Here is a 27,581-nt window from a genome sequence, read left to right as displayed (position 1 = left end):
CAAAGACCTACAGTCCGGAGATATCCCCCTGCTATGGATGAGAAACGAGGCCATTGTGGCTGGTCTTCACCTACACTCTACTGACATTACATGGAAACTAGAAGATCTGCAGAAACAGACAATTGAATCGCTCACCTGGGGTTGGTGGCCATTGGAGGTTCTTCCAATGCAGCGTCTACTATATTGGGATGGCGACCAGTCTACCATCAGGTAAAGTCGTACAATCATCGTGTCCAGTGATTTATATGAATCGTTTTCACGTTGTTCCAGGCCCCATCTTGGACGGGGTCGAAATATTGTTCCAGGGCAGAAGGTGCATGCATCAGTCCTGTTTAAAAGCAACTATCAACCTCGAGCTAAGTTTTTCAAACAACAACAAGAGTGGCCTTCGACGTTGTACTGGAACGACCCTCTTAGTCATCGCCGGCTGGCAGAATTAGGCAAAGTTTGGGAGAAAGATCTTTTTGAATATAAAGCTATTGCCACACACTTGGACGCTCTCGGTCGCTATACCGATTCGAAAGAATCCAGCTTTGGAGATTGTTTAGACTCTATGGATCGCTTAGCACTTCTTTCATGTTTTGGTATGTCCTGCGATTCCCTGTAAAAAAGGGACTATCTGATCATGTTTTTAGACGAGGGAAAAATCGCTTAAAGGCGCTGCTTGAACAGAAAGATAAAAGGATGCACCTTAGTGCCTCTGTTATCCTTTGTGAAATTGGTTAGTTTTGCAAGGACAAACTCAGAAGGCTATCTCTAACCGGCACACTCTTCCCCTTAGACGATGAAGCTCCAACGTATCTAAGAGGTAAATTCGATTATCTTCCAGATATGATTGCAAACGAAGATATGCGCACACGCTGTCGTGTCGTTGTATCTCTTCCTCCTCTTTACAAACATGGTGAGTTTTCCCGCTAAGTAGTTATCTAAGTGGTACCTGATTGCAAGCGCAGAATCTCTAAGGGAAGAAGTCTTGAGTGAGGAGATGCTCAAAAAGATTGTAGAACTTTGCAAGAATGAAAAACCAGATACTCAAGTACCAGGCACACAAGCCTTATCTGTTATTATCAAATATGGTAGGATTCAAGCCAATGTACGCCAAGTTGCGTTGTCTCTGAGCACTTACAACTAGATGCCATTGTTTCTGCGCTGTTTAAGCTCGGAGCCGTAGAAGGTCTATTTGACCTGCTGGCGAGTCGTCGTGGGTTTTATCTTTGTTGTTTAAAGTATCCACCATTTTCACATGTCTTCGCGACATTAGATGATCCCGTAGTAGTGGCAGGTTTAGGAATATTAGTTGCTTTAGCGCTTAATGGTTTGTGTTCTTCTTCACTACCCTTTAAATGACTAACCTTGTACTGTACAAGTGAAAGCCCAACAGACAATGCAAAGGCTGGGTGTATGGCGAGAGCTGCTGAAGCTAATGAAGCGGGATGATCGTGTTAGAAAACGCGAGTCGACAAAGACAAGCGTCGTACGAAGGGAAAGTATGGCGCAGGACACCATACTAGGAAAGTGTAGTGGTAGGATGGCCCGTGCGTTTTGATGGGGCAATTTACCCCCTTAGTTATACTTCCGTTCGAGTTTAAAAACCTTCGTAGCAACGATTGCCCCACCTCAGAGCTTCGCCCACGAAGTCTGAGGTGAGGATCTTATACCTTCCTTATTTTATGTGATATACTTACTCTGTACCTAGCATTTGGTTTATATTAGGTACGCGAATACATTCTCAGAGCTTCGCCCACGAAGTCTGAGCATTTGGTTTATATTAGATCTCTTTGAGGTTATGAGCCCTGAGAGTGAGACAACGCACCTTGAAAAAGACACCCTTGGGGTGCCAAAGCTCGAGCCGGATGGCTCGAACTGGTCGATGTACAAAACTCGCCTCGAATGGGCCCTTGCTGACCGAGACTGCGTCGAGCACCTCCATGGCACAGCAAAAAGGCCGATACCACTATCCCAGACCACTAGCCAGACTGCTGGCCAGGCCACAGCGACGACATCTCCTCCTGCAACAGTCAGCAAGGCTGATCAAGAAGCACTTGATGCCTGGCTAAAAAAGGAGTACCGCGCGCGAAATATATTAGGTCGCACCATACCTGATTCGACGCTGCGAAGGATCCTAAACAAACCCACCGTCGCCGACATGTGGGTCATGATCTGCCAAGAAAACGAGAACAAAACGGAGCTAGTTCAGTCCGAGCTAAGAGAAAGGTTGTCGAACCTACGCTGCACCGAGAAAGGAGACTTGCGCGCACATTTGGACAAGATTCGCGCGCTATGGGAACAGCTCAGCGCAGCAGGAGTCCAACTAGCAGACAAAGAACTCACCTCCAGCATCATCATGTCTTTGCCGCACTCATACGCCACCTACGTGTCGCACCTGTCAGCGTCTGCCCATATGTCAAAGCAGACCTTGGACCCAGAGACACTGATCTCGTACCTTCTCCAAGAATACGACCGACAGACCATATTCAGAAAACGCCCGACAGCGAAATCAGAGGACATCGCTATGTCAGCCACCGGAGGACAAGGATCGTCCAAACGTGGAAGTCGAGGCGGAAGAGGTCGCTACAAGAAAGGAAAATCATCTGGCGGCAGAGACGACAAGGATACCAGCGAGCTTGAATGCTGGAACTGCGGTGGAAAGGGACACAGGTCACACCAGTGTCCCAGTGAGAAGCGTGAGCGCTCCACAAAGAATGAGTCAAAAGGGGACTCACCAGGAGACAAGAAAGAAGAGGGGCAAACGGGCGATGCAAAGGGAAAGAAGCCTGAAAAGGCAAACCTTGCTGTCCACGTCCAATGCGACAGCGCGAGCCTATCAGATTTTGAAGAAGAAGGCGCGTGGAGCGCCCTCACTCACCAACTCGCCATGAACGCGAAGCCAAAGAGTCCCATTGAAATCTATGACTCCGGCGCTACGAGCCACTTCACCCCCCATCAACACCTCCTACTCAATTACCGCACGATTGCACCTTACCCTATAAGCGTGGCAAACCAAGACTCCTTCTCTGCTGTAGGAACAGGGGATATGATGATTAGTGTCCCCAACGGCGCCCATAAAGACACGCAAGTGCGCCTGAGAGACGTGTTATACGCACCAAATTTGGCCTATACCCTAGTTTCCATAGGCTGTATGGATAAGGCAGGCTACAAGGCCGTCTTTGCGAAAAGCGAATGCGTTATCTATGACCCGAGAGGAAAAATAAGAGGACGCATACCTAAAGTAGGTGGTGTGTACCAGTCGCGAGGCACAAATCTTCGCCACGAAAGCGCCAATGCAGCTGTCGAGCGCATATCTGCCACTGAACTCCACAAGCGCCTTGGCCATATAGCCATTGATGCAGCAAAGCGCATGGTGTCGAAGGGCTTGATCCATGGGGTAGAACTCCTGGAGGATAGGGAAACAGACACTTTCTGTGAAACTTGTGTCCGCGCCAAGGGCAAGCGCGAGGCAATCCCTAAAGTGAAACTGGGTGAGCGTGCACAGGAATATGGCCAGGAGATCCACACCGACCTATGGGGACCTGCACCAGTCGAAACGCTGGGTGGAAAACGGTACTATGTTGCCTTTACGGATGATAAGACACGCGAAACACATGTTTATCTACTGCGCGATAAATCCGACACTTTCCGTCAATTCCAAATGTATGAGGCCTGGGTCCGCAACCACATGAATGCAGCAATCAAAGTCTTACATAGCGACAGGGGTGGCGAATATATGAGCAATGCGTTTAGTGACTATCTGAAAGATAGAGGAATTATGAGGAAACTCACAGTGCATGACACCCCCGAACAGAACGGTGTTGCAGAGCGCGTGAACCGTACCCTACTCGAAAAAGTACGCGCCCTCTTACTTAGCAGTGGCCTGCCGAAATTCCTGTGGGGGGAAGCCATCAAACATGCATGTTGGTTGAAGAACCGCACCTCCACCAAGGCACTAGACAACATGACGCCGTTTGAAGCGGCACATGGTGTCAAGCCGGATCTTGCTGGCCTACACGAATGGGGCTGCAATGTACTCGTGCACGACGCAACTGGCTCAAAGCTTGAGAGCCGAGCTAGGAGGGGTCACTGGGTCGGTTTTGATACCGAAAGTCTCGGACACCGCATCTATTGGCCAGAGAATCATTCAGTCACTGTTGAGCGCTCAGTGCATTTTGACGTCGCGAATGTACCTGTAGATGCTGACAACGAACCTCCCTTTGGGCTTGAGGGGGAGCATGATGTCCTGGACCAAGCGCCAAAGGAGAGTGACATTGTAGAACTTAGTGATCACATACCTCATCCCGATTCACCCAATCCCCAAGCAATCCCTGACCCACTATACCCTCAGGATCAAGATCAAGCTGATCCTGATCCCATCCTACCAGCTCCGGTTCTTCCACCTCCACCTATAGTTGCTCCGCGTCGAAGTACCCGCATTCGCCAGCCAACCCAATATGTTCGCGACCTCCTACAAGGAAAAGGATCAGTATCTGGAAATAATGGACCCACCTTACCCAAAGGCATCCAACTGAACGTCGACGATCCGGATGGGAGAGATGAGGAGGAGAGAGATAATGAAGCACTAAGGGATCTCGCCCAAAATGTAGCCATGGTGGCACGCATGGCAGATCTCGAAGGCGTTGAACCCAGAACTATTGAAGAAGCCCGAAAGCGCCCAGACTGGCCAAAATGGGAAGAAGCGATCAATGAGGAATTGAACAGGCTTCGAGTAGCAAGAACATGGACTTACATTGAGAAACCCAAAGATGCGAACATCGTAGGGAGTAAATGGGTGTTCAAGCTAAAGAAAACAGCGTCAGGATCCATCGATAAGTACAAGGCTACAGCCAAGTGGAAGGAATAGACTATTTCGACACATTTGCCCCCGTTGCAAAGATGGCATCGCTACGAATCATCTTAGCGATGGCTGCTCGAAATGATTGGGAAACTCACCAGATGGATGTAAAAAGTGCATACCTAAACGGCGAACTAGAAGAAAACGAGGTCATCTACATGCGACAACCGCCTGGTTACAACGCACCTGGAAAAGAGACCCAAGTCCTGCGCCTAAACAAGACACTCTATGGCCTGAAGCAGGCCGGCCGCAGGTGGTATCAGACTCTATGCGACGGACTCCAGAAAATTGGTTTAATTCGCTGTGAAACAGACCATGCAGTTTTCCATAGGCGCAATGAAGGAGAGCTCACCATTATTGCAGTTCATGTAGACGACATGACTCTCGTCACACCATCAATGACTGAGATGAACCGTTTGAAATTTGACCTAGGAAAACTCTTCGAAGTTAGTGACCTGGGGGAGCTACATTGGATGTTAGGAATAGAAGTGAAAAGAGACAGAAGCACACGCACCTTATACATGTCACAATGCAGCTACCTCGACACTATTGTCAAACGCTTCAACCTAGAAGATGCAAAAACGTTAGCGATCCCAATGGTTGCTAGCACCTACCTGAGTAAAGACCAGAGCCCCAAGACGCCTGAAGACTACGCAGAAATGCGAAACATCCCATATCGAGAGGCCGTGGGATCACTGATGTATGCGGCGATTGGCACACGCCCCGATATCGCGCATGTTGTTGCAATTCTTTCTCGTTTTGTCGAGAACCCAGGTCCGGCCCATTGGGAGGCAGCAAAAAGGGTGATCCGGTACCTAAAAGGGAGCAGAGAGCTATGGTTAGCATACGGTCCGGAAGAACAGCCACTTACCGGATACACCGATGCAGATGGGAGTATGAACGAGACCAGGCGAGCCATATCAGGCTATGCCATGATGCTTGATGGTGGCGCCGTCTCGTGGTACTCGAAGCAACAAGAAATTGTCGCGTTATCAACGACAGAGGCCGAGTATGTGGCTGCGACACATGCCACTAAGGAACTACTGTGGGCGAGGATGTTCATCAGCGAACTCTTCAATCAAGACTTACCACCAACCATCCTCCTGTGTGATAACCAATCAGCCATAGCACTTTCGAAGGACAGTCAATACCACGCGCGAACCAAACATATCGATGTTCGGTACCATTTCATTCGGCACGCCATTGAAGAAGGGAAGATCGAGATTACTTATTGCCCAACTGAAGAGATGACAGCCGACGTGCTCACCAAGTCCTTGCCCTCTGCAAAGGTGAAACATTTTGCGGCTGCGTTAGGCCTACGTACCGCTTGAGGGGGAGTGTTAGAAAACGCGAGTCGACAAAGACAAGCGTCGTACGAAGGGAAAGTATGGCGCAGGACACCATACTAGGAAAGTGTAGTGGTAGGATGGCCCGTGCGTTTTGATGGGGCAATTTACCCCCTTAGTTATACTTCCGTTCGAGTTTAAAAACCTTCGTAGCAACGATTGCCCCACCTCAGAGCTTCGCCCACGAAGTCTGAGGTGAGGATCTTATACCTTCCTTATTTTATGTGATATACTTACTCTGTACCTAGCATTTGGTTTATATTAGGTACGCGAATACATTCTCAGAGCTTCGCCCACGAAGTCTGAGCATTTGGTTTATATTAGATCTCTTTGAGATCGATATGTCACACCAGCCAGCGTAGAAACACTGTGCACTCTGTCCGAGCATGGTATGCAGAGAATGCAGTTACTTGACGCAGTGGATATATACTCACGCTCTTCATTATAGATGACCTACGTGGAACCCCGAAAAGCTCACGCGTTATTCCGACGCTTGTGGATGCGCTCTGCCATGGCTCAGCACAGATGGAGACCTTGAGTGTGCGGGCCCTGTCTGTACGCCATGTTGAACGGACACATCCACCTGCTAAACACCATCCAGAGGACGTGAGAAAGGTGTTCGCATCCGACAACACTCTCAATCGGCTTGCCCACCTGCTGGAAAGTCAAAACTCTCGATTACTTTGAGCTGGGGCATCAGGCATATGCTCTCTCGTTCAACATAGTAGGTCAATTCAACGTGGGCTCGTCGTCGTTGCTTACCATAAATTGAAGATGCTCTCCACGACCAAATCATACAATCTGGTGCAATTTGTTTTATGGTAAAGAAGCTTCAGAGCAAGGATGACTCTCCTTTTATAGCACACTCTCTATCTTTGTTTGCCGTACATGGTCAGTTTCTACGGTACCTTTTTTGTTTGGATTTCAGGGTCCTGAAGCTGTTCCAGAGGCTTTTCGGGACAACATGATACAATGCAAGGCACCATCCGCGCTGGTCGAGATGATGACCCGCCGTTATTTTCACAATTCTACCCAGGGAATGCGTGGCATCAGCACCCTGGAGTCACTCATTGAGCACGGTATGTTCAATATTATTTATCTTCGCTCATGGTAGGACTGACATTTGATAAGATGATCTCAGACATGCTTTGTTTGAGGCGAAGGCTATAGAAAAATTAATTGAAATGTTGAAGACTGCCAAAACCAAGACAGTCACTGCTGGTGCTGATTATCTCTTCGTATTTGCTAAACATTGTCGGTATCATCTTATCCTCCGAAGCATTCTGAAAGTCATGATTGGTGATGTAGACGATAGCGCCGAGAAAATGATCGATCAAGGTATCTTATCCTTACTTGTACAAGCCCTTGGAAAGACGGACCGAACTGTACAGTTATCTTCTGCGAGGGTTCTTGGGATGTTAGGAATGTACGGTAAGGCTAGCTTCTTGATATGATTGTGGGTGTCTGATGGAAAGCTTTCTTGTGAAGATGACATTCGCCAAACACTCATACGCGACCACGGCGCCAATTTGTTTACCATGCTGCGTGGCATACTTGGGGATATTCAAGTGCTAGGTGCAGCTGCAGCATTCCGGGCACTGTCACAGTATGGTGAGTTCTCATGGTCTATAATGATGAGAAACACTTTGCCAATTGACCTGTAGAAAATATTCGAAATACAGTCACTGAATCTGTCGCTTTTTCATACATCGCAGAACAATACGCAAGAAAGAATGATGGTGTAGTATTGAAGCACCCACAGCTCTCGCGAGGTCTGTACTCAACCCAGTCATGGCGAATCATGTCCTCATTGTTTGTATAGGAGAGATACTGAAATCAAACGATCTTATTATGAGCATGGATAATGTGGCGAATCATGATGAAGATCTAGCACTTGTAGCTTCCTCTGTGAAGACTCGCTCGACGCTCAAGTTGGTTGCTGCCATTGCTGGTCTTTTTTACTGTTGTCCCTGCCTATGTTGCTATTTGATCGGTGGTTGGGCATTGGATGAAGACTTCTTCGACACATAATGATCATCTTACAGGTTACTACGGTTTTGTGATTTTTGTGATTTATTCAACTTTGGTGGTCTTTATTTATCTTCTGAAAACCCCATATCACAGGTGTTGACCTATGCAAAGCAATATTTTCTCCAATGTCTGCCTGCATTATCTAGTCTCTTGACTCGTGAGTCTACCATACCCACGGCACTGAGTGATATCTCTTGACGCGGTCTATGAAGAATCGAAATGAGAGACCGCAAGCGGCACATATACTTGCCTGAAGGCGTCCTTCATCGATTATGATAACGTCGCTTGGATTAAGGTCCTGACCCGCCTGTCTGCTACACAGGTTCATTTCCCCAACTACGAACACCATGGCCATCAGTTCTCAGCGCTCTGAATTCCGAGATTCTCAGACTTGTTGGTATCAATCACTGTTCCCCTTGTTAATGGCCATCAAGCTCCCGGGACCTGGTCAGTCACGGTGATCATCATCACCAGACACTACTCTCCAGGTCCGGGTAATTATTTCAACGCCTCAGGTTCACTACACATCGAGCAGTGAGAATAGACTACCAATAATACCTACAGTTAGTTGTGACTTGAGTCTTGAATCGCTGGCATGGCAGGAAGTATCAGTGCCATACTCTTCTACCTTCGTACTACTGACGATCCATATAATAGGTTTCTATTATTGCGACTACTGCAGCTGTATATATAGGATGCTACATGGCGCCTGAGAGTCCAGAGTGGAAATCTACCTATGCTCAAGTATGAACAGAAGCATCGCGGAAACTAGTTATCACCGTCAGCTGAATAATCATGCTTTCTAACAGGAACCAAAGGATCAAAGTGCAACTTCCATCCGATGATATCGTATTGGTCGCCCAGCTAAACGCGGACTTGTGGCATTTATACATCCACTACAGTCCATTTGCTTGGGCCACCAGTACCCTGTTGGGAGAACCCAAATCCCACAAGTCGTCATCAAGCGTCTAATAAGCTATGTTAAGATTTATTTTCATTGATCGAAGACTAACAATAGTTTTATCGACTCAATCGCAGAAACTTGTTGGAAAAATCTAATTCGCAAGTAAAATTGTTAGAACGTGTTTTTATTTATTTTCTTGATGTTGTACAGCGTAATTGGTAGTTAATATACATGTTGGGAAGTGTCTTTTACTTTTATTTGTATATTCAGTCTCAACAGGTCTCCAACGGCAATCGTGTCATCCTTGGACAACACTATCAGATAGACTGGGATGAACAGTGCAGTCGAAATGAAATCTACCCGAGATCGACCAGACGGAAGCAGAAGCGGAGGGAGACCAGGGACAGGGTCAAGAACATCCTGTTCAAAGTGCAATATGATTGGAGTACCAAGAAAGTATAAGATGAAGATAGCGAGTCCGAAAGCGATGCATAACCCAGAAGGAACAATGTCCAGACCATATAAACGAGAGTGCGAAAACGAATGAGGAGGATGCTACGAGAAGCAAAATGAGTGTATATCGAGAACGAATGTGTGTTGGCAAAGATAGTGGGGGGTATGGATATTTATGCAAACCCAAGGGTCAGTTGTGCCGCCGAAGACAAACTATCTGGGGAAAAATGAGGGGAAGACGGAAATCGTAGGACGAAAATACGGGCGATAGCGCGGAGAATGCATTTTGATACTGGTGCAAGGAAAATATCTTGTTGATTTTGATGGTATACATGAACGTTGGAGACGGTGTCTAGTAAGGAGGGCGCTTGAACTCGTCACTGATGATCTGTGCCTCTGGGTCGAATTCATCCCCTTTGATGATCTTGCCGGTGGCGTCGTATTCCCCCAAGGGCTTATCACCTTGGTCGGTGAATGTGTCCATCTACCCAAAAATTCACCGCAAGGCCACCATTCAGCACAACTTCACTAACACTGGAAAAGAAAAGGTTGCACCCACCTGAACGTGCACGTGATCACCTTTCTTCATGGAAATACGACGAGAGGTGTGTGTAAGGTTACTGCGGAAAGCAAGTGTCGAGCCTTGCGTAGTGGTGCTAAGATAGCAAAGAATGCGGGGTAAAGTACGCCGAGCATGGTAACGAAAAAGGGACTCACGCAAAGACCTCTGGACCTTGAGCAGTGTAGTTTGTCAACCTGCGAACTGCTCGGCATGCTACAATCTAAAATATATTCATTTACCAGTTTCGTGAAGGCCTTGAATTGGTGAGAAAACCTTTCCACTTACAGTTGATGCGATGGCTGCGGGAACATTAGCAATGATGGACATGACTGCGTTGAGGTTCAGGAGCATGAAAATCTAATTTGGCGGTCAGCTCCGTTGTGCCATTTGCATATTAAAAAGAGTTACTGTAGCAAGTAAATTGGCCAAAAATCTAAATGAGATAGTCAATACTGGGTATTGCTGACCGCATATATGCACCCTTACGCAATGATGAAATAAATCAGACCATCACCGAAGATAAGGGTGATAAGTTTTGAGCGACCATTCGAAGGAAACGCAAGTTTCCACCCGGTAAGGCAAAGAACAGTGAAGTCGAATGTCATTGAGTAAATGAAACTGATCGCAAGGATACGGTTACTAGTGCTTGTGATTACGCATCCAGTGCCAGGGACCCATTCTGCCTTGAGCAGTATCCCTGGAAAAACACTCATGTCAGAGCTATTATTAAATCAGGTCCTCCAAGACTTACCGTGGAGAAGGAAAGACCAGTGTCCTAAGATGATCACAATGAGGGGTACGACGATGTACCTGTTCTGAGACCACACAGCAATCCTAAAAATGGATGAGAACATCTAAGCGCTCCTATATGCGTCCGTTTACGATTGTACTCACGTCCTCAGTGACAGGTTGATACTTGCTAGGCCAATGGCAGCATTACCAAGGACTTGATTAAAGGTATACAAGCTTTGGCAATTGACTGGCGTTGTCACGTTCAAGGCGATGGCACTGTATAAAACGTTGAACAAGTGGCCAATGGCAAAATACTAGATTCGAGCGCATACATTCCTATCAGGGCAAAGAACAGACAGTAGCGACCGGCAAAGTAGAAGATCTGTCACGTTATTCAAGTCCTGAAGCGAGATTGCCTAGGAAGAGAAATCCTACCAATGGCCAACGAAAGCGCTTTTTCCCCGATATGAATTGCCAGTCAAAGTCCAAGGACGTGACAAACTCCCAACTGAAGTATGTCATATACAGTCAATATATGCGTGCCAAATGTCGGATATAGCACTTGCATGTAAAGCCCCAGCAAAGTATGCATGAATTTGCTGAAGGCGGCTATACGCAAGAGCCGAGTTTAGGACGGCGGTGCAGAGAAATCAAAGATAGACATACCGCCGTCTTTTGCGACTTCTGCTGGAGACTGCCAATCGACCATGATGGGAAGTGAAAGGAAGGAGAATGAGGAATGGAAGATTCACGCAAGCTGGAGGGAGGCAGACGAGAATGGGCAAAACGTGGATGGACGGTCATGGTCTTTATATTAAACGACGGGACCAGAATTCCAAAGAGATAGATAAACCTTCGCTTCTTCCATAAGCTGTCGACTTGCTTCTCCACGCCTTACGTGACTCTCGGTTTCTCCCGGGTATCGTTCTAGCGAAAACCGGTACAAGCCCACTTTTCGACCCAAACTCAACTCTGGGGCCTGTCTTATTCCATTTCTTCTTAACCTTACCACTAAAGGCTATCCTGCACTATCTTGGCAAGGACTGGCGGAACCAACTGAACATATACAGCCTTTGACATTTCGACAGCCATCAACAGGGACATTCCCGGCACATGTAACCTCGATAAAGATGTCCAAATCAAGGCTGCATCGCCATTTCTGGGGTCTCTCCTTGCAATTGGTTCACGAAGAACAGCAGGTAGCAGATGGTGTCCCTGCAGATATTTTCCGCAGCGCTGTCTGAGCCATCAACCTTCTTTCAAAAATTTTAGCCAGATCACGAAGGTCCTCTCTTGGTGAGCAGCTCGCTCGTTCTGTAATACTTCTATCCTCCCGGTCTCGCTGGTTTCCTTTGTTGGCCCGTTGAAAACTTCCCAAAGGCACCGCGCAAAGAGAGTCGCATCACAATTTCAACGCTTAACCTTCTCCGAGTCTCACAGAATTTTACTCTTTGATCGGGGAACATGAATGGCATCGGGTATTTTGTGCACCAACTTCGCAGTTACTGACAGCCCGAGTGCAACTAAAATTTCTTTGACGTCTCTGCCTCGAGGATGAGAGTCTCAGTGATAAGAGACACGAATCAAAGACATATCGCCCATTCCTCAATTATCCAGTGCGTCAATATCGGGAGATCTTGACAGAAAGTTTCGAAGTACTGGGGTTCAAAACAATTAGCAGGGCGTCCATTTAAACTCGAATCTTCACAGCGCTACTCAAAACCTTCAAAACTGTACTTCCCTTCATAATGGCCTTCTTGTAAGTGCTCCGGAACCCCGTCTGCCAGCATCAGAATTCGAAGTTCTTTCTATTCTGGCTCAGAGCTTCATATAGTAAAAAAAATCTCTGCCTGATCTTCTTTCGCTCACATATTCGTTATATGCTATTTTTTACAAATGAAACCTCAGCGTCGTGCCTAGATGTTGCTGTAAACCTGCTATTCATTCGGACAAATGTGATCATTAGTAGGTCACAAGGTGCTTCCACAGGTTTCCACCAATCTCCACTTGGTGCTTTTTTTGTGTTTGATCTATAAGTTTTTTGTCTGGTCATAACCTAAAATAAAGAGAAACCAGTCTGCGGTGGGTTCAGCTGAGGAGCTTATGCTTGCCGTGATACGAGGGTTTATCGTTCTCCGTGGCCAATTGCAATGGCGTACATGTGCGCTACAGCTATCATATGTGTAAAGCCTCGTGATACAGTAGCAATTTACAGTAGTAACGAGGTGCATTTCATGAATTGACAACGCCGCCATGAAGCGCAGCATGTATACATAGCTATGTGGTAAACGATGACCATGCGAGTTCAAATTGCTCTCATGCATTGCGGCGGCCAAGCTTCGAAAAATTCGAGATTCCAGGAGATAAAAGTCGTCACTCATCTCGATGCAGATTTGTACACATGGTTGAACCGACTTGTTCAACGCTTACTAGCTTATCGAGGAATTGACTTGACTAATCGGATGCACTGGTTTCGCTACACGTCCGGGTCCGTCAAGATAACTGTGTTATTCAGTGCTGCAGACTACCCTGGTCGCGATTCTATCAGCTATGGCTGACGATTGTTGAACAAAGAAGTGGCCCTCCTCGGCTCCTCGCAATCTGAGACATTTCCAAAACCTCGTACCTGGATAAGACTCCAATAGAAAGACGGCCAGTGAATGACAGAAGAAGGAAGAAGGCAGGCACAAGAAGGGTATATACTGATAATGGCACTGCCAGTTGTATTCGGAATCGAAGTCCATGCATTGAATAAGTATGTGAAGAGAAAAAACCTTCCAATCGAGTGAAGGGAGAGAGGACTTGCGCAAATCTATAGCTGCTATGACGATATTACGCAACCTACGCCAGCGTGATATGCAGTGGCAGTAAACCGCCCCGGCCATCTGTCACCGCCTGCAGCGTTGGTGATATTTTTTGAAGGACGACAGCTTCTGTGTCGTGGAACTGTAGGGAGCGAACAAGCGTTGCTAGGATTATTTTGAATTCCAGTATAGCTGTCCAAAAAAAAAGAAGTAAGAAAATCAATTCAGCACGGTTTCACGTAGCTCTCGGCACATAAACCTGGAGGAGGCAGCATGCAAGTGAGACATACCTAACCGGTAGCCTATACACATCCTAGGTCCATCACAGAACGTGACAAGTCCACTCCACCCATGGGGAAGCTCGCTTGGTGGAGGGACACCACCCGGTATCAGCCACCGCTCGGGTTTGAAAGACGCGGCATCAGGTCCCCAGACAGCTGGGTTGGTTTGCATCGTAGTGAAAGGGATATGAATAACCTGTAAAGAGCGCATTTAATGAGACGCCGCCATTCCAACATGGGGTAGACGTACCTGGCCTTTGCGGATTTTGATCTGGTTCATGGTTCGACCAGTTGATGTACGGATCGGCTTGCTGAGTGGGATGACATCGTCTTTTAGGGCGACTCGTTCTGTTTGCGGTGAAGCAGGGTACAGTCGCAAACTGTCAAAAAGATAAGTTAGATATTTCTAATCAAACGCGAAACAATAAGTTAGACACCAACCCCTCTTTGACGATGGCATCTAGGTATGGCAATTTTTGAACATGGTCGTAGCTTAGTTCATGCCCGCATTCGATCACTTCCTGACGTAGCTTTTGCTGGATATCTGGCCTTCTTGCAAGTTCGAGAAGAGTGAAATTGGCCGAACCTGCCGTAGTCTCGTGGCCAACCATCCTAATAGTTGTTATATCAGTATATTTGAACTCTGGTCATTCCCATCCACATACATGAAAGTGCTGACCTGCATTTTTATAGTTAATAAGGGGGAATTCAGCTGGTGAAGTATGATATAAACTCACGTTGTCCAATATTTGCTCATCTGTTAGACCACGTTCGCCCTGCTCCTTACCCTTGCGTGAATTCAGTAAGATGCTGAAAATGTCCTTACTCTGCCCTCCCGCGAGACCGTGACCATTCTGCATCAAACGCCCAGCTAATCTTCGCACAATCATCTTGATGGCGCCCTGCGTCTGCATGAGTGGTAGGGGAGCTTTGGTGATCGCAGGAATGGCGCGAACGACGAGAGGTGCGAGGAATGCAGATGGTGTGAGACCAGTGTTGACGTGATCGTTCCAAGAGTCGCGGATGGCTTGTGCATCAGTAGGAGGCTCAGATGATGATGTCTCGAGTACGGTAGATTTGAAATCGTGTCCGAATGCGACACGTCCTATGATGTTGAGTCTAGACGAGAGAGGATCAGGTCTGGTGCAAGAAAGCAGCGAAAGATATGCATACGTGCAAGATGACATATATTCGACGATATTGACGGTGACACCTCCTGTGTGAGCTAGAAGGCGGTTAACCAGACTGCTTTCTATTTTTTCGCAACATTCTACGATATCAGTTGTCATTCCCTTGATACTTTCGAGTCTACCAAATAGTCGTGTTATTGACAGCGTGATAAATGCTGTAACAATACTCACGAGAACGCGGGATTCAGAATTCGACGTTGAGTCTTGTGGTCATCGCCTTCAGCCCATACAAGACCTTTTCCGATGACGTTTGCGACTGGAGGACGAAAAGCTGGAGATTTCACTGATGCAAATATACGCAATGAACTTCCGAAGGCGAAGCACAAGTAGAATTGTAATTACCGTAATTGTCTGTATCAGCGAAGATATGCTGAACTGCAGCATGATCTGCAGCAACAATCTAGAAGGTAAGTCTATAAGTGGCATCACCGTTGAGGTTCGATATAGCACTGACAATATCCTCATGAAATAGCGCAGCTTTGATTCTGAAAACCGACCCAAAGGTGTGTGCCCATATTGAGTATAGTTGAGTGGATTCGTGTTGGAAGACGAGGAGTTCATGTCCCCAGAGCCAACTTGCGATAGATGAAGACTGTCAAATAGTAAGTTAGAGTTCACGAATCCTAAAAGCTGTGCGGGACTTACAGGACCTGAAAGTGCATGTACGTCTTGACGGACCCGAAAGAAACGATAACGAGTGTATTGAGCAATTGCAAGGGAGACTAGAAGATAAACGAAGGAAGCCATTAGCGACTCGGTACTCAGGAGTTGTACAAGAAAACAGTGTAAGAAGCAGTGATAAGCAGAATATTTGACCTTTTGTTCTTGAGGACTCACTTTTATAGTACGCTAATCACCAATCTGCAAGCTTCAAGTTTTTACCGGAGGACAAAAGGATTGTCAGGACCTCGAAGATTGAACGGCCGGGGGTTCCGGGTGAAGCGATCCAGACGGCTAATACCAATACGAGATATTATACGAGATATTCCAGACGGAGATGAGCAGCCCAATATATGGTTCAACAAGCGAAGGGTCAGGAAAGGGTCCTAGATAGGCTTCTATATATGTTTCAAAGTTGCCGTAGAAAACGGCCTCAAGTAGATCCAACTTGCAGAAGCGCTGGGAAAGGTAAAATATTTCTAGTAGCAAAAAACGGTCTGAAACTGTTCCCGGCCCATCTGAAACATACCTGTTCGCTCGTTCTAATCTTGTTATGTTGATAATATAGCGAATACGACCATCGTAACAAGCCATGAAGAGGAGGTTACTTTGAAATTCGCAATACCGCTGGCATATTTACTGAAAACTTACCAGGGACCGACTAAATTTTTGAATTTGCTAGTATATATTCAGCTTCCGCTATTTTCCACGACTCGAAAAATAATACATCCGCCGGCTCGTGTTCCTGGGATCTGGCCATGGAAATTTAGCAAATAGCATCCGCTTGGTATCCGGACGCTTATACAGCTTGACTTTCAAGTTGCACAACAGCAACAATTGTCATATGAGGTTGCAAAATGCCGTTGAGACGCTCGCATATCCGCTTCTGTAATACATGCTTCTTTTGGCACCGTACCGTGGCCGTCGTGGTCCGAGCAGCCGCAACTAGAAATAAAAGGCGACATGCTCGAGGATTCATCGTGTCTGAGTCCTTTTTTATCTCTCGCTCCCTCGACCATTCGTTTCGTGCTTAGTTGCCGTGCAGTTCAGATCGCTGTAACTTTACATTTGTTGATCCGTGCATCATGGTGGACTGGCAATCTTCGGCGGAGCTAGTGGCAGACTCTGGTATGTGTATATAAATTTGAAAACATTGTATCTGACACCAACTGTGCACTATAGCGGCTTTCATCAAGTTTATGCACGCCTTGCTTGGTCTTTACGCGTAAGTCCATTTCGACGTACTGGATGTTCTTCCTCATGAAACATTTTAATTAGTTGGGAATGGGCAACATCTCTAGACTTCGATTGGGCTGTCCTTTCCGGTAAAAAACAATTCCGTTGGCCATTGGTGAGGATTTACATCTCATTGGTTGTATCAACCATTGACCGGATCGAAGATATTCTATTTTGCCGGTCGATATCTTCTACTTTTTGCACTAATTGGAATGTAAGCTTTAATGGAATATTATTTCCGGTATTTGTAACTCATTGTCTCAAAGTGCAATCGCGCTAGACACGCCAAAGTAAATTCCTTCATAGCTTATGGTATTTGTACTGACAACTTCGTTACAGAGAAATCAACTGTCAAGCACTGTATACTTTCATTCAAGTTAGTCCACTGATTATTCCCATAACATGCGTTCATGTCTGACATATGTATTTTCAGCTTGCCGGGGATGGTGCTGTAGGTATTGCAAGCATCAACTTATCACTACGCACGTAAGGCTTAATTTAGTAACGTCATGCGACGACAGATTGAATTCCCTATTATTAATAGGATAGCGGTTTGGTCACAGAATCGCTATATTGTTTCTATACTGGTGCTCATCATGCTCGGTCACTGGTCATTGATTCTGCAAGGTAGAGTCGCTACAGCAATACCTATAGACAGGGGCTAATATTCTTGTAGGCGTGCTTCTTACCGCCGCGTGGATTCCTGGCTCAGGTTGTGCGATAGTCAAGAGTAACAACACGGTCCTTGCTGCTACATTTATATATTCCATGTGCTTTGATCTCGTTGTTCTCTGCTTGTCCACGTATAAGCTTGCATGGACACCTATGAAGTCTGGCTCAGGAGCGAGGAGCAAGCTCATCAGAATGATCTTTTCTGATGGTTTGATCTACTTCTTCATCGCGTGAGTATTTCCAATCCTCATGGGTGTCATCTGGAGTTGATATATTATTGTGCAGTTTCGTTGCGAATCTCATTGCCACAGTTTTCATGATTTTGAACTTGAACGCAATCATGAGTGTCATTTTCAACGTACCAGCTGCTGTTGCTTCAACTGTGAGTTGAAAGCCTTTCATAGCCTTAACCTTATGTTTATTGGGATTGTCTTTTAGATTGTAGCCTCTCGTGTCGTCCGGCGGTTAACGAACTTCAAAATAACGGGTGCAGAAGTCTTGTATGTTATCTCGTATGTTTACCGGTTTATTCATTTAGCTGATATGTTTCGTAGTGCATCATCCGGGCAAAATTCTGGTATCGCTTTCCGATCAATGAATGGAGGACGTCCCATAGGGACTGTCGGATCTGCAACTAAAGTTCAAGGTGCTGTGCATGTCGAGGTGAGCTTTCCTGTGAGCCCTCCCATAGTAATCAAGTTACAGATTTTGACGTCGCTATTTCTTGCAGATGGAAACGTTCACCCGCACAGAAGAGATAGAAGCCGCTTACGTCAGACCAAAACGACAAACGACACTCTTCGACGCTAACAACACTACGCCTCGTGTTGAGCTTGATGATGAAGATTTCAAAGAGAAAAACTGGGATTGTAGTTCCCAAGAGGACGACATCAAACGACCGGACGTTCTATAGACTGGTTGTTCTATGTTGCAGATTGAGCTCGACCAACCACGAAAAGGTTGAATGTCGATTTCTGCCTTGTACGTTCGCAACATGCAAGGTCGTCTTCCGAGGACTTATCGGATGCTTATGGCCTTGCTTCACGTTGCATAGATAGGACGTAGATAATAGATCTAGACATCTATCTACACACGCACGAGACTCGTGGTAGAGTGTATATTGTCATACCCAGGATATATGGCTCGTTGGGACTTTCAGTGCTGAAAAAAAAAATTATCGGAATTATTGGGTTTCACGTCTTTCTCTGCATACACAATCCTTTTACTTGCTGTCGCTTACTATAGAATCCTGTGTTCTTTGCAATTGGCTTGTGCTTGTTTGAAATGCGTGATAGCATAGGTAAATGGGCGCACACACTATTAACGAATTAGAATGCGTTATCTATTCGGGATATTCCGGTAGAGCGATCTGATCCCTGTATCATCATGATTGAGTAATATTGAGTTAGGTCATTCAGGGAATCTAATTCATTCCTGGGTCTCGCAAGTATTTGTCTTTGCTCACTTCACAGCGGCCGTCAACCAAGATGCGCAGGGTACCAGTCACGCCCTGTCAGACTCTTAGCCTCCACAGGCGCCCACAGGTGCAGTATAAAGCTAGGCGACTCATGCTAGTGATGTGGGGACGACCGTGATACGACGATAGGACGTGGTATACTAGTGCACAACGCGATGGATCCTTCTAGTGTCAGCTACAGCTCCAACACAGCCTGGATACTCTCTGGAACACTGTTGGCGTCCGTGGTCCTCAAAATCGCGGTCAACAAATATGTGTCTCTTCAGAGGGCTTTCAGTGTAATATCGTAAGTCTTCAGCTCGTTTTCTGTATATTTGAATCCAAAGTTGTATGACTTCATGATTCTGGGGAACCGAGACATAAGAATCTACAGCCGCTTTGATTTAGAGCTACTAATATCAACAATTCTGTCGCAGCGGATACCCGGGGGGTCAGTTCCTTTGTTTTGACCCACTCTATCCATTGGCTCTCGTTCTCGCAGCTGTATTCCCCGGCCCGGGCAGCGTAGGACATTATGCAGGCAAATTATCTAGTCAGTCCTTTACGATAAACCAGCGTATTACTGTCTTATAAATTTATTTGAAAGTATACAGGAAGTTTGGCAGTACTGTATTTGCTTGCGTGAAAATATCCAATTCCCAGCCATATTTCTGGCTCGCAGACATGGAAGCAATCAAAGCAGTAACCTCCGATCGCATCGTATTCCGCAAGGATGCTGTCACGGTAATTTATTTTTGGCGTAACATCCTGAATTTTGGGGGCTTATCTGACTACAGTATGAGCCTCTCAATATTTATGGCAAGAACATTGTCGGTACGGATCAGGGCGAATGGAAACGACATCGTACTGTTGCTGCTCCTGCATTTAGTGAGGTGCGACAAGGATGTCCACTTTTTTGCCGTAACTCATCTATTTCTACCAGGCCAACAATGCTTTGGTCTGGGCAGAAACCATTAGAATAATGAGCGACTGGTTCAATCAACTCGACACTGCCCAACGTGCGGAGAAGTCTGCTTCTAATAGCCTGTCTTCAGACCTCACTGTCGAGATGGTAGCACCCATGACACAGGTACACTCATTCGATTGGTTAACTCGCCTGATCCTCAATTTCACATTCTAGATTACCCTCCTCATTACTTCTGTTGCTGGTTTTGGGAGGCAGGTTTCTTGGGATGATGACTCCTCTGATGTGCCCGCTCCCGGTTATGCTCTCACTTTTCGTTCTGCCATGATAGCTGCTGTGGAAAACGTGATGTTCAGAATGCTTCCTCCAGACTGGTTTACTTCGTTTTCGTCTGTTGTGAAAGTGCCTTATCTTTCCGCACGTATTCTACAAGCTCGGCAGGCCTTCGATGAACTGGGAAGTTATATGTTGGAACTCGTGTCTTCGGCTCGTGCATCTGTCACGGAGGGGAGGTCGTCGGCTTCACGCGCTGCTCTGCTGCATAATCTCGTTGAAGCAAACATGTCTCCGGAGGGTGACAGCAAATGCTTGTCTGACAGCGAAGTTCTTTCGAATACATTTGTAGGCGTACTAAACTTCTCTATAAGTTCATGCTTTTTAATTCTGGAGCTCATCTTTAGGTGTTTCTCCTAGCTGGACATGGTAATTTTTTCTTCTCGCTGGCAAGGGATAGTCCGAGCTTACGTTTCATATTAGAAACATCCGCTCATACTTTGTCGTTTGCCATCAGTCTTCTGGCGTTGTATCCAGAAGCACAAGGCAAGATATATGAAGAAGTGCGCAAGATTTGGCCAGAAGGAGATACTATAGGTGGTTCTACTTCTGTAAGCTTATACTAGTATGATATATGAGTGTTTCTTGGCTAACCTCCATCACAGTCCTACAAGGATTTCCCCCAGCTGGTCAGTCACTTCTTCTGTGGCGCAAACTTTGCATACTCAGATCTTTCTTCTCTCAGCCATACACTTTGGCATTCTTCCGTGAAACGCTTCGCCTTTTCCCCCCGGTAATACGATTACCGAGAGATGTACATACTGATGTTATGCTTCCTGCACAACGTTTGAATGCGGGAGCGAAAGGTTCTGTCACTCCTGGCGAGTCTTTTTCAGTTGCCGTACCAGCCGGTAGTATTGTGGTCATTGATATATGGGCCTTACATATGAATCGTGAGCACCTGTACAATCCCGACTACGACAGCCTTATTTACCATCATTATAGCATTATATTGGGGTGACGATGTCGAGGATTTTAAGCCTGCGCGATTCATTGACTCGGATACGTATCGCTGGCCACGGGATGCATGTATGCACTTCTTTCCCCACTTGTCCCCGCATTTCTCAGCAACTGATCAATACCATACATAGTCTTAGCATTCTCGGGTGGCCCTCGCTCTTGCATTGGCCAAAGATTCGCGCTCACAGAAAGCATTTGCATTCTTGCTAGCCTCGTTCATCGATATGAAGTGCTCATACCAGAGAATTTGATGCATAAACCGTTCGAGGAGCAAAGAGAAGCAATGCTGAATTGGACACCTGGCCTCACACTGGTTCCCACCAATGCTAACGTTCGACTTCGCCGGAGGACATGATGTAAAGACAGTCAGGTTTTTGGTGTTAATGAAGTCGTATACTAGTGTATTATTATCGAAAGAAAGTAACAACATAAATTAGTTAATGGATGATGAGAGCAATATTTATACATTATCCACGGCGCTGCCGAGGTCCAAGCTATCCCGGAGGAAGTGTTGGGTGTTTTCATCACAACCATCACCGATTAACGGTACGAATTGGGAGTGGAACCACTGCTGTTTCAAGCGACCTTCCAAACGACCTAACATCTTTGAATTTGCTTTGAAGTTCGTCACTAGTCATCACCCAAGCGTTCTCATCTGATACATCTTGCACAATAAATTGGAGGAAATAAATCAACAAGGACAAGCTTGGTCTTGCTAGAATCAATCATTAAACAGTATCTGTGACGCAATGAGCCCCCCGCCACACATACCACGATCCGAGAAAAGCTACTCACTCTTTACATTTGACTTTTTTCCAAAATTTCACCATGACAAGTAAATTCCTATCATGAATTAACCACAGCTAAGAAAAACTACGCGTCTTGAACGCCAACCAAATAGATATCAATCACACAATCAAGACCTATCATTATATTTCGGACACAGAAAGAGAGGCCGCTTGAGGGGAAGCAGCGATAACTTCAGCATAGATAAGCCCTAATCCACGACTTGTTCAGCACCATACAAGCAAGATATTCGAGGTATATAAAAACCACGTACTTTTCAAATCTTCCTTGTCTACCGGATCCCCGTTGTCAAAGTCGAAGAAGGAAGGATCTATGGGATTGGCAGTAGGTTCATCCTCAGGATCGTGATACGGCTATGCAGATTGATCCGATACGAGACGGTAAAGATGATTACAATGGCAATGTGGAAAAACGCTCGGTCAATGACAACACGCCTTGCCAATAAGACGAAGTTTTTTGCTCACCTCTAAATATGGATGTCGCAGCGCTTCAGTGACGTCAATCCGCCGTATCGGACTAAAGGTTAAGCATTTTTCCAAAAAGTCGACGGCCTAGCATATTGGATGGATTCAGCAAGCCAAATACATCATGGAAAAAAGGGGGTGGGATGATGTGAAAAAACTCGAACGTACAAGAGGATTTGCGCCAGGAAATAGCTGCGTGAATGACCTCCTTTTTCTAAACGGTAATGCGCGTATGTAATCCCTTGAGCGCTGTGATGTTATGGCATAGAAGTCGTCGATGGATGGTGTACCGAGAACATCCAGTATTATCGACAACTGGTCATGATCTGTCAAGGACGCAGAATTTCAGTGGTCGTCTATCATTGTGAGAACAGTTGTGCGGAAGGATCAAAAGGAGCACAATACCTGAACAGTCGCGGACACGGGCGAGGCAAGTTGAGTAAGATGTAAAGTGTGCAATAGCAAGATGAAAATCGTACAATCCCTGCCTGGGAACAAAGGTTTCCCGCTCAGCATTTCAGCTAAGACACAACCAACACTCCACATGTCGATCGCACGCGTGTATTCTTTGAATGTTAGCATGACTTCAGGAGCGCGGTACCACCTTGACGCAAGGTCCGCAGGAGATACAAAATAGTAGGAATATGAAGCGAATATGTTTCTTAGTAACATTTCTACGGATTGGACGGTAAAGGGGAGTAAAAGGAAAGTACCTGGTTGCGACATATTCGGTCATGAAAGTGCTGCTGTCGTTGGCAACATTGGGAGGTGGTCTTGCAGAACGTGCAAGTCCAAAATCGCATACCTACAGTGGAGTATCAGTGCGAAGCTCCAAGATTACCAACGCCACCAGAAGCACAATTAACACGAACTTTAAGATCGCAATTAGCGTTTACCAGAAGATTAGAAGGTTTAAGATCACGGTGGAGAACATCCGCGGAATGCAACGCTTTCAAAGCGCGTAGGGTCTGCACCATACTCGGTTAGTACAAAGAGCTGCATGGACGAGTGGCAAGACCGGGCGGTGCATTGCTGGAAGCATCGATAACTTGGCAGACATCTGACATACCTGATAAATAAAGTATTGGCAGTGATCATCACTGAGCTGCTGTGTTCGGATGACACGATGTAGGTCTGTTTCCATGAGTTCCTGCACCAGATAAACCTCCCTGAAATCGTCATAGCTTGGAGGACAGAGGATATCGAGGATGGATATAATGTTTTCGTGGCGGAAGTGGCGCAGAAGCTTTATTTCTCGCAGGGTGCGAAGACAAAACATAGAGTGGTCAAAGGGGGTGATACGTTTGATCGCGACCTTGCGCTGGGTGGGTATATGGATTGCAGAACTGTGATAAGTCAGAGATGTGATATTAGAAGGTGACATATAAGATAACATACCAAACAATGCCGTAGGCGCCCTCTCCGATTACATCGAGCACCTGATAGACCGTGCCAACGACAAAGTTCTCCAGACGATGATCCAGAGTCCCCATTTTCGCGTAAGTGGATAATTAGGGATGTCAGCGGTGCAGGGCTTGTATCGGGAACGTGTAGGGAATGTGCAAGATGAGACTCAAGAGATTAGGGAACGCAGGAGCATTTGGGAACAATAAGAGAAAGGCAGTGACTTTATTTATTTATTTATTTCCGTTTCTCTGATAACCCGTGTTACATAATTACCAATCGTGCTCTGCCAGCCCCGCCTCGTTTGCGGTCCTGCTCCTCGATAGCTTCCTCGAAAAGGGCCTCTGAGGTTAGCTGCCATAGCTTCAGCCCTTTCTTTTGCTTATATTCCTCACCGTCTTTTTCTAGGTCTCATTCAACACCGCTTCTCTTTTCGTCCCATATCATTTCCTCGCTTTTTCACCTATTTATCGATATAACAAATGACTTCCACTGACAAGCCCGACTCCGAAAATTTTCAGGATGTCGTGGACAGGGACGCCGATGGCGAGCTAGAGCGTGAAAAATCAAAGGGTCCAAAGTCTTCGTCAAAATGTAAGTCTTGCTTTGCCGAAAGCCAATCTCGTATAAACTCTCGTCGTCTAGCCAAGGACCTATCACATGTTCCCTGCAAATTTTTCAAGGTGGGATCCTGCACTGCAGGTGCATCCTGTCCATTTTCGCATACCTCTCAAGAACCCGGACAACATAAAGATGTCTGCGCTTGGTTCGTAAAGGGAAACTGCAAGTTTGGTCACAAGTGTGCTCTCGCCCATATCCTTCCCGGACAGAGCATGGCTATGGATAGGAAAAATAAGAAATCTGCACAGCTAGCCGCTAACGGTGGAAATTCAGGAGGCAACAATCAAAGCAGAGAAGGTGGTAAGGCGGGCAAAGGCGGGAAAAGGGATGGTCATGGTCACTCTGGATTAAGTGCTGCTGCCCCCACCTCAAACAACCCGGCCCGGAATACGCTGCTTTCTGGATCCACTGCACCTACCAGAATGTTACCAAACTCAGCTCGTCCTCCTATGTCCATGCTCAAGGCTACCATGTCACCTTCGGCTCCTGCACCGCCTCTCAAAGATACAGATTTTGCTTCGTTTGGCTTGCCTGATGAAAGCAACAAGCTCCCTTCTGCCCCTGCTCAGAGAAAAATGTCTACGTCAAATACCTCGCCCGAAGGCCCTGCGCAACCAGACGCCCAGTCAGGCGATGAGAAAAGTGGAGATCCATCCAAAGCTCCGGCCCTGGCTCTTCCTGTCAGTACTCCCAGTGCCCCTCAACGGCTTGGTTTGTCGCATCGATCTTCCCACTCCCATGATTTTGGGCCTATCGGATCTCCTCCGCGCTCTCTGTCCTCTCAGACAATACATCTCAATGGTTACTCCCCTGGCTCCTCCCCCGCTGTTCCCATTTCTTCTTCTCCCTTTTCCGCTCCTGGTTCACAATCTGTATTTGAACCTGGGTCGTTGCTAGACTTTAAGGCTCGTTCGGGTCTGGCTGCGTCCCTTGGTGCTACTAGAACTTGGAAAACAGATCTGGGACCCGTGCCTTCGCAGGTTAAGAATCGTGGTGAAGGTATAGGTGCAATTAGGGGATTGGAACGGGAAATACTGGCAGAAGATGAGGATCTGGAAGAGTTTTTGCCCAGCTCTTTGACTGATCTTCTCACTCCGGAAGAACGGTCGCGACGAATGTCGCGCACAGGCTCAGCTCATCCTGGTAATTTGAACAATGCTACTCTCACTCCTCGCTCCATAGCAGAAGGCCCGCATCACCGCTATTCTCGTTCCGTTCCCGCCCCATCATTGTTAGGAGACATCAAATCAATCTGGGCAGATCAAAACGGTCTACCGGGTTCTCCAGATACTGGTGCAGGATTAGGTAATGTTGGTTTAGGTGGCGGACTGGGAGGTGGTACTCCCAATTCTTTCAAGTCCAATTCTGGTTTTGGTGGCCGTTCCTTCGGCTTTGAGGACACACCGTCACCTTCCCTTCTATCACCTTCCAATGCTTCTGCCGCGTTCCTCCCAGGTCTTCATCATCATTACCTGAACTCGAAAATGGGTCCTCAACGATCCACCTCTGGGGGAAACAGGACGGGTGGACCCGCGTTGTATCCTCCCAACTCTGGGGTAGCGACGCCTCAAAACACCTCCACAAGCAATCTCACATCCAGCAACCCTGCAGGAGCAGCCTTTCAGCAGTCAAAAGTTGGTTCCCTGGGTAATCGCGCACCATATGACAATTTTACGTCTGACAGTTATTCTTCGCCTCTGGGGCTTCATCGTCAAATTTCTGGCCGTCCTATCCCCGGTGGTAGCGGTGTCTTTGGAGCAGAAGGCGACGAGAGGCATAGCACCATATCTCCTTCTACTCGCGCACTTCAAGCGCACGCTCCAGGGCAAAGTCTTCCCCAAGGCTTGGCTGCAGGATACTCAAGGATACATGCCTTACCCCCACCAATGATAGCGTCGCCATCTGCTTTCGGTTCAAGTCAGAACTCGGCCTACTCTCCCGGTACCAACCCAGATTGGACCAGCGTTTCTACTGAGCAATTATCAACGAGCCAGAACAATGGCACTCCCATGACCACTTCCGCCAATGGCCTGGAGACCATGTTTTCGAGATTGTCCTATTCTGCTGCAGCGTCCCGCACGACAACTCAGGGAATGTCTACTACTGCTGGCCTACCACAGTCTCCGCCGAAGAGTTCTCCTCTGGGTATGTCGCGTGGTAATAACCGTAACTGGCAGGGTCAGGGACCTCTGAGCCCATTGAGTGGACCTGTGGTTACAGGTGATGACGACGACCTATTCAGTATGGATGGGTGAAAGAAAGAAGAACCATATTTAAAAGGGCAGGATGGAGTGGGGACTGTAAATAGAGAAGGACTCAAGTGTCGTGCAAGTGATTCGAGCTGACACCCTCACCGTTGATTGTACTGTGCTCGATGTATCCCACCATCCTGGATGCTATGGCAGAGAAATGATAAAATTCCGTTCCAAGCTGTTAACGTTGTTCCCCATCTGTAATCTGTACTACATACAGTACGCTACACTTTCCAATATATATACCAGAACTATGTATACACGAATCCGAATATCTAGCTGGGGTGTTACCTGCTGTTAATGTGTAGCTCTCGATTGTGTCTTGGGCGGTCGATAGAAAATTCTGAGCTCAACTGGAGCCTTGAAGGTTTGAACGGTGCAGTCAGCTCGGGTATAGTATAAACGAGAAACTCCGCGACGTCGGGCACCCATTTGGTGACAACTGTGAGTCTGCCTGAGGCCTGAGACTGCAAATTTACACTTGACTTGAACTTTGACACTGCAGCAGTTGCTTGAAGTATTCCTGGAATACACAGCGACTTAAAGTATCTCAACGTTTGTAGTGAGTGATACGTGAATCACCTATCTAACTCCGATACTGATTATAAGAATCAAGATGCACGGTCAGTGGCACCGAAGCAA

At 46.7% G+C, this 27,581-nt stretch overlaps 12 protein-coding genes across 12 annotated transcripts; 8 read left to right on the top strand and 4 right to left on the bottom strand.

Moving 5' to 3' along the window:
• Positions 1 to 37: 37 nt before the first annotated feature.
• SERLADRAFT_365546 (uncharacterized protein) lies at positions 38 to 336 on the top strand (the record flags this gene model as incomplete). Its single annotated transcript, XM_007313726.1, has 2 exons — positions 38 to 157; positions 271 to 336. 2 exons carry the CDS (start codon positions 38 to 40, stop codon positions 334 to 336), a joined length of 186 nt encoding a protein of 61 aa, XP_007313788.1.
• Positions 337 to 387: 51 nt separating this feature from the next.
• SERLADRAFT_457432 (uncharacterized protein) lies at positions 388 to 1,756 on the top strand (the record flags this gene model as incomplete). The annotated part of the gene is given in 9 exon segments (XM_007313725.1): positions 388 to 408; positions 422 to 584; positions 635 to 721; positions 782 to 808; positions 1,005 to 1,046; positions 1,059 to 1,076; positions 1,133 to 1,201; positions 1,262 to 1,315; positions 1,368 to 1,756. The coding sequence occupies 8 exon segments, from the start codon at positions 554 to 556 to the stop codon at positions 1,544 to 1,546; spliced, it is 507 nt and encodes a 168-aa protein (XP_007313787.1).
• A 1,110-nt stretch (positions 1,757 to 2,866) lies between these two features.
• SERLADRAFT_378551 (uncharacterized protein) lies at positions 2,867 to 3,446 on the bottom strand (the record flags this gene model as incomplete). The annotated part of the gene is made up of 3 exons (XM_007313724.1): positions 2,867 to 3,014; positions 3,105 to 3,165; positions 3,225 to 3,446. 2 exons carry the CDS (start codon positions 3,358 to 3,360, stop codon positions 3,122 to 3,124), a joined length of 180 nt encoding a protein of 59 aa, XP_007313786.1.
• A 3,054-nt stretch (positions 3,447 to 6,500) lies between these two features.
• On the top strand, positions 6,501 to 8,935 carry SERLADRAFT_457426 (uncharacterized protein; the record flags this gene model as incomplete). Its single annotated transcript, XM_007313723.1, has 10 exons — positions 6,501 to 6,581; positions 6,641 to 6,916; positions 6,966 to 7,083; positions 7,140 to 7,271; positions 7,324 to 7,446; positions 7,501 to 7,623; positions 7,681 to 7,803; positions 7,857 to 7,964; positions 8,015 to 8,380; positions 8,436 to 8,935. The coding sequence occupies 7 exons, from the start codon at positions 7,011 to 7,013 to the stop codon at positions 8,221 to 8,223; spliced, it is 891 nt and encodes a 296-aa protein (XP_007313785.1).
• A 423-nt stretch (positions 8,936 to 9,358) lies between these two features.
• On the top strand, positions 9,359 to 9,589 carry SERLADRAFT_365542 (uncharacterized protein; the record flags this gene model as incomplete). The annotated part of the gene is made up of 1 exon (XM_007313722.1): positions 9,359 to 9,589. One exon carries the CDS (start codon positions 9,359 to 9,361, stop codon positions 9,587 to 9,589), a length of 231 nt encoding a protein of 76 aa, XP_007313784.1.
• Positions 9,581 to 11,742, bottom strand: SERLADRAFT_457417 (uncharacterized protein; the record flags this gene model as incomplete). The annotated part of the gene is made up of 12 exons (XM_007313721.1): positions 9,581 to 10,060; positions 10,136 to 10,236; positions 10,298 to 10,362; positions 10,428 to 10,499; positions 10,551 to 10,575; positions 10,629 to 10,839; positions 10,894 to 10,976; positions 11,037 to 11,150; positions 11,207 to 11,256; positions 11,310 to 11,382; positions 11,441 to 11,483; positions 11,541 to 11,742. The coding sequence occupies 12 exons, from the start codon at positions 11,581 to 11,583 to the stop codon at positions 9,933 to 9,935; spliced, it is 1,008 nt and encodes a 335-aa protein (XP_007313783.1).
• A 1,281-nt stretch (positions 11,743 to 13,023) lies between these two features.
• SERLADRAFT_378536 (uncharacterized protein) lies at positions 13,024 to 13,576 on the top strand (the record flags this gene model as incomplete). Its single annotated transcript, XM_007313720.1, has 1 exon — positions 13,024 to 13,576. The coding sequence occupies one exon, from the start codon at positions 13,166 to 13,168 to the stop codon at positions 13,430 to 13,432; it is 267 nt and encodes an 88-aa protein (XP_007313782.1).
• Positions 13,577 to 13,715: 139 nt separating this feature from the next.
• On the bottom strand, positions 13,716 to 15,896 carry SERLADRAFT_405505 (uncharacterized protein; the record flags this gene model as incomplete). The annotated part of the gene is made up of 11 exons (XM_007313719.1): positions 13,716 to 13,870; positions 13,969 to 14,155; positions 14,210 to 14,339; positions 14,401 to 14,571; positions 14,625 to 14,638; positions 14,697 to 15,078; positions 15,133 to 15,267; positions 15,321 to 15,405; positions 15,492 to 15,549; positions 15,604 to 15,741; positions 15,795 to 15,896. The coding sequence occupies 11 exons, from the start codon at positions 15,894 to 15,896 to the stop codon at positions 13,716 to 13,718; spliced, it is 1,557 nt and encodes a 518-aa protein (XP_007313781.1).
• An 894-nt stretch (positions 15,897 to 16,790) lies between these two features.
• SERLADRAFT_378530 (uncharacterized protein) lies at positions 16,791 to 18,978 on the top strand (the record flags this gene model as incomplete). Its single annotated transcript, XM_007313718.1, has 13 exons — positions 16,791 to 16,937; positions 16,992 to 17,034; positions 17,088 to 17,160; positions 17,210 to 17,259; positions 17,312 to 17,335; positions 17,385 to 17,421; positions 17,479 to 17,531; positions 17,590 to 17,672; positions 17,722 to 17,947; positions 18,003 to 18,099; positions 18,156 to 18,217; positions 18,272 to 18,380; positions 18,448 to 18,978. The coding sequence occupies 13 exons, from the start codon at positions 16,895 to 16,897 to the stop codon at positions 18,628 to 18,630; spliced, it is 1,083 nt and encodes a 360-aa protein (XP_007313780.1).
• Positions 18,979 to 19,857: 879 nt separating this feature from the next.
• Positions 19,858 to 21,746, top strand: SERLADRAFT_433524 (uncharacterized protein; the record flags this gene model as incomplete). Its single annotated transcript, XM_007313717.1, has 10 exons — positions 19,858 to 19,917; positions 19,971 to 20,066; positions 20,117 to 20,263; positions 20,315 to 20,719; positions 20,779 to 20,800; positions 20,855 to 20,982; positions 21,037 to 21,060; positions 21,117 to 21,324; positions 21,377 to 21,460; positions 21,523 to 21,746. 10 exons carry the CDS (start codon positions 19,858 to 19,860, stop codon positions 21,744 to 21,746), a joined length of 1,398 nt encoding a protein of 465 aa, XP_007313779.1.
• Positions 21,747 to 22,041: 295 nt separating this feature from the next.
• SERLADRAFT_457401 (uncharacterized protein) lies at positions 22,042 to 24,245 on the bottom strand (the record flags this gene model as incomplete). Its single annotated transcript, XM_007313716.1, has 10 exons — positions 22,042 to 22,130; positions 22,187 to 22,388; positions 22,452 to 22,551; positions 22,663 to 22,749; positions 22,831 to 22,988; positions 23,142 to 23,266; positions 23,376 to 23,467; positions 23,535 to 23,630; positions 23,732 to 24,008; positions 24,061 to 24,245. 9 exons carry the CDS (start codon positions 24,153 to 24,155, stop codon positions 22,321 to 22,323), a joined length of 1,098 nt encoding a protein of 365 aa, XP_007313778.1.
• An 831-nt stretch (positions 24,246 to 25,076) lies between these two features.
• Positions 25,077 to 27,240, top strand: SERLADRAFT_457398 (uncharacterized protein; the record flags this gene model as incomplete). Its single annotated transcript, XM_007313715.1, has 1 exon — positions 25,077 to 27,240. The coding sequence occupies one exon, from the start codon at positions 25,110 to 25,112 to the stop codon at positions 26,940 to 26,942; it is 1,833 nt and encodes a 610-aa protein (XP_007313777.1).
• Between the last annotated feature and the right edge of the window lie 341 nt (positions 27,241 to 27,581).

This window comes from Serpula lacrymans (genome assembly GCF_000218685.1).
Source record: "Serpula lacrymans var. lacrymans S7.9 unplaced genomic scaffold SERLAscaffold_2, whole genome shotgun sequence".
Taxonomy (NCBI): Eukaryota; Fungi; Basidiomycota; class Agaricomycetes; order Boletales; family Serpulaceae; genus Serpula; species Serpula lacrymans.
This window is presented reverse-complemented; position numbering and strand designations above follow the sequence as displayed.